General features: G+C 27.2%; 1 protein-coding gene across 1 annotated transcript; it reads left to right on the forward strand.

The window, feature by feature from the left end:
* Positions 1–348: 348 nt before the first annotated feature.
* Positions 349–1,329, forward strand: LOC106763516 (cytosolic sulfotransferase 15-like). The gene has a single exon (XM_014647700.1). The coding sequence runs from the start codon at positions 349–351 to the stop codon at positions 1,327–1,329; it is 981 nt and encodes a 326-aa protein (XP_014503186.1).
* The last annotated feature ends 3,024 nt before the right edge of the window (positions 1,330–4,353 follow it).

A 4,353-nucleotide genomic window follows, 5' to 3' on the forward strand; every position in this document is an offset into this window, starting at 1 on the left:
AATTATTAATTATTGCTGTGAGAGTTGAAGAATTCATTTAATCTCAAATCAATATTCATGTTAACTTAATAAAATTTTCTTTATTAAAATTACAAACAATATTATAATTATGAAATTATTAATTATTTTTGGAAGTACCACGTCAATTAAAGTTAAAGACAATTTAAAGTATGTAAGTTACAAGTCAGTTTTTTTACTTAAGGAGAAGTTACATATTAAAAACTTTTTAAATCCATCATTAGACTGAGACACACTTTGATCACTAAACAATGCTATAAAAGCTATCTCGTGCTAACTTATGTTTCATCCAATTCTACTCAGAAGTCACCATTCATATTCTATATTACAATGGCTTTGGCAAGTGGCAAACAAGCAAATGAAGAGAATGAGCTAATGCTCACCCTTCCAAAGGAGATTGGTTTGTATGGAGGTCCCTATCTCCATCTATTTCAAGATTTTTGGTGCCCATCATTCTATTTTCAAGGAGTGATCAACTTTCAAAAACATTTTCTTGCAAAAGATAATGATGTTTTTGTTGCCAGCTTTCCAAAATCAGGTACTACCTGGTTGAAAGCCCTTACTTTTGTCATTGTAAACCATCAACGTTTTTCTTCTTTTGAGAATCATCCATTACTTTCTTCCAATCCCCATGAACTTGTGTCTGCCCCTGAATTCATCTTGTCTCATGATTTGCATGACCAGCTTCTTTCCCTCTCCAACATGACTGAGCCAAGACTTTTTTCTACTCACATACCATTCTCTTCATTACCTAAAACTATCACAGAATCCAACTGCAAGATTATTTATATATGTAGAAATCCATTTGATACTTTTGTTTCAGCATGGGAATTTTCTACTAAAATAAAGTCAGTGTTTTCACATGCATTAACATTTGAGGAAGCATTTGAAAAGTACTGCAATGGGATATCTGGGTTTGGTCCATGGTGGAGTCATATGCTAGGTTATTGGAATGAGAGCATAACTAGACCAGACAAAGTTTTGTTCTTAAAATATGAAGATCTTAAAGAGGATACAGTGTTTCATGTGAAAAGAATGGTAGAGTTTTTGGGCTCTTCTGTCGCTAGAGAAGAAGAGGGCACCACAGTGATTGAAAACATGATCAATCTATGCAGCTTTGAGAAGATGAAGAATTTGGAAGTGAATAAATCAGGATATATGCACAATGTTGCAGAGAAGAAAAACTTCTTTCGGAAGGGTAAAGTAGGAGATTGGATAAATTACTTTTCTCCATCTATGATAGAAAAGTTCTCGAAAATCATTGAAGAAAAGTTAAGTGGATCAGGTTTATCATTTAAAGTGCATTCCTAGATTTCAATGAAAGATGTGACTACATAATGTTCTACTGTGTGGAACAATTGATGTTGTGATCTTTGCTTTTGCTGAATAAGGATCTGTTTTTATGCTTTTGATGAATAAAGAACAATGTTTATCTAATTTGATTATGAAAAAGTTTATGATTCAATTAGATGAAAAGATTAGGGTTCTGTAAAAGGTGGATCAGATTGATGAGAAGATCATTGTTTAGAATCATCCGCTATATCTATATTAATCAATGGTAGCCAACGCAAGAGTTCATAACAACAAAAGGACTAAAACAACGAAATCCATTGGTCTTGTTCTTATTTCTCAGTAGCAGAAGGATTATCGAGAATTGTGAAAAATGTTAGCAATCAAAGCACAATCCATTTGACTAATCAAACCACAACCCAGTGCATTTCCATATATACTGTATACTGGTGTGTTCAAAAAGATTAATATGCATAATAACCAGATTGATGGCATTGGATTTATCAATATATTGGATCTAATTACAGTTTTGGTAAATTAGGTATTATAGGAATACTAATGCTAAGCCTATGGCCTCTTTCCAAGTGGTCAGCCATCAAATGCTGATATCCTTATATTTAGTCATTTGACTGACCTATGTGATGTGAATTTTAATTACTTATTAATGATTAGTATGATGATATATTTTTATATTCATTGATATTCATTACATGATAAAATAATTATAAAAGTGTAAATTTTTTATTTTTTAAAAAAAATAATAATAAAAAACAGTATTAAATAAATGTAAAAATTTTATGTATGTCAAAGAATTGTTTTTTACTTATTTTAGAGATCAATGATTAAAGTTGAATGTTAAATTTATAAAATAATTTTTTTAATATATTATTGATTACTTACTATTTTATTTTATATTGTAGATATATAATGAAGTTAACATTTTAAATGAAGAAGACAACGAAGATAAACAAAATTAATAATTATTTTTAAACATTTTTTTCTTAATTTTTACAATTGAATAATGTTATTTTTTAAGAACAATTTGTATTGAATAATGTTTACCATATATTTTATATAATGATACCTAATTTTAATATTTGATTGTCTTTTATTGTTAAAGTTTTTTTTTACGATAATATGATAATATTTAAATAAAAAAAATTCCAATCGTGATGATTTTGTTAACCGTAACTAGTTTTGATGGTTTTGGAAATTTTGGAAGTTGTGAGGGTTTTAGAAACTTCCATATAGAGCAATAATTTTATTACTCTCGCCAGTGATTTTGGTGAAAAATTCCTATAAATAGCATGGTTTAGGAAACCTCCAGAAATAGTAACATTTTTTTAAAATTCGTCGAAAATTAATTATTGACGCTATCTTTTTCTATGGATTTTGTAATCGTAAAAAATGTATTTAGGCGGATAAAGCACCCCCGTAACGTCAAATTAACCCCTTTATAAATAAGAGTCTGTTATACTTATGCATCATTCATTTTATTAAACTAGGTGTTAATATAAACATAATTGTTAGGATCGGACAAAAATAATTCAAATGTACTGTATTATCGTTAATTGTATTATATTATATTAAAAACAATTGATCCATTTTTACTATAACTTAAATATATTTTTTTATTGTTTAGTTTTTAAAAACTGAACTTAAGAAATTTTTGGTTTAGTTAACTATACTGGGTTTTAAGTTCTTTCTTCTCATGCATCACTCCCTCTTATCTTTCTCCCATATTTCAAGAATGACACTCGTATATACCATTAAATCTCAATATAACATTCATTAAAACACATTAATAATATATATTTAAAATTTGAAATACTCAGGTATTAAATTTAATGCGTGTAATATTATAATTAATAACTCTTACGTCAATGATATAATTTCCCATGACATAATTAATTATTATTATTTTCTAATTACTTTTCTATCTATTTCTCCACACATTAAATTTTTAAAGTCATTATTTCAAAATTATTTACTTTTAAAAGTTTTATTATTTTTAAGTTAACGTTCATACACAGTTTTATTATTTCAGTGTTATCTTTCGTATACAGGCAAAATATTTGTTTATGTTATTTATAATAACAAAAAAGTTAACATCAGTAATAAATAAGAATAATATTAATTATATATTAATAATAAAGCTATTAAATAAAATTTTAATTTAAATTAAATTAAATATTACTAAGTATTAATATTTATTTTATATTTATAATAAAATTCTCATACAATCCTTTAAAGACCAATGAAAAAGAAGAAAACAAAATAGTCTAATAAGCAAAAAATTGTATTACTTAAGTGAATTTTTAAGTTTTTCAAAAAAACAATTTTGAACAAAAGTAAAATTAAAAAAACATAGTTTTGATATTTATTCATGAGTGGAAATCTTAAGTTTAAGTGAAAATATAAAAAATCAGTTTATAAAATTAGTGCAGTTTACAATTCACTTAGTATAGTTTAGTTCAATTTATATCGTAGTTTAGTACAATTTAGTTTAGTTCAGTTAGTAGTTCGGTTTAGTTTATAAGTTTTATACAATTTAGTACAATACACAATTTGATAAAATAAAAAACAATTCACTTCAGTTTCTCTAAACTATTTTCAAGTTCAGTTTAAACAAACTAATTTCTAATTCAGTACAATTTTTAGTAGGTCGTTCCATTTGTCCGACCCTAATATATAATTGTATTACTTTTTCTTCAGCTGGACTTGTAACAAAATGCTTTGTTGTTCCAAAAATACAAACCAAATTACATAATAGGAATGGCAAATAAGAATTTCCCAAACTAGGTGTATAAATTACTGAAATAACGTACATGGAGACTGTTTCGGATGAAGGATTCAAGACCGAACGCGAGTCGAACTGTCTTGACGAAACGCTTCCGATAATCTCACTCTTATACCTGAACGACTGCAACCTGCAAGTTAGCACTCCGACGCTCAAGTCAGCAGAGTTACAGTAATATCAAGATAAGAATGAATAATTTTCAGATCCCCCTACCTGATTGCTTACCCCTATATTTATAGGCGTTG

The sequence above is a fragment of the Vigna radiata genome, chromosome 6 (genome assembly GCF_000741045.1).
Source record: "Vigna radiata var. radiata cultivar VC1973A chromosome 6, Vradiata_ver6, whole genome shotgun sequence".
Taxonomy (NCBI): domain Eukaryota; kingdom Viridiplantae; phylum Streptophyta; class Magnoliopsida; order Fabales; family Fabaceae; genus Vigna; species Vigna radiata.

Coding starts and splice junctions, on each gene's coding strand:
- LOC106763516 (XM_014647700.1), top strand. CDS start 349: ATGGCTTTGGCAAGTGGCAAACAAGCAAATGAAGAGAATGAGCTAATG.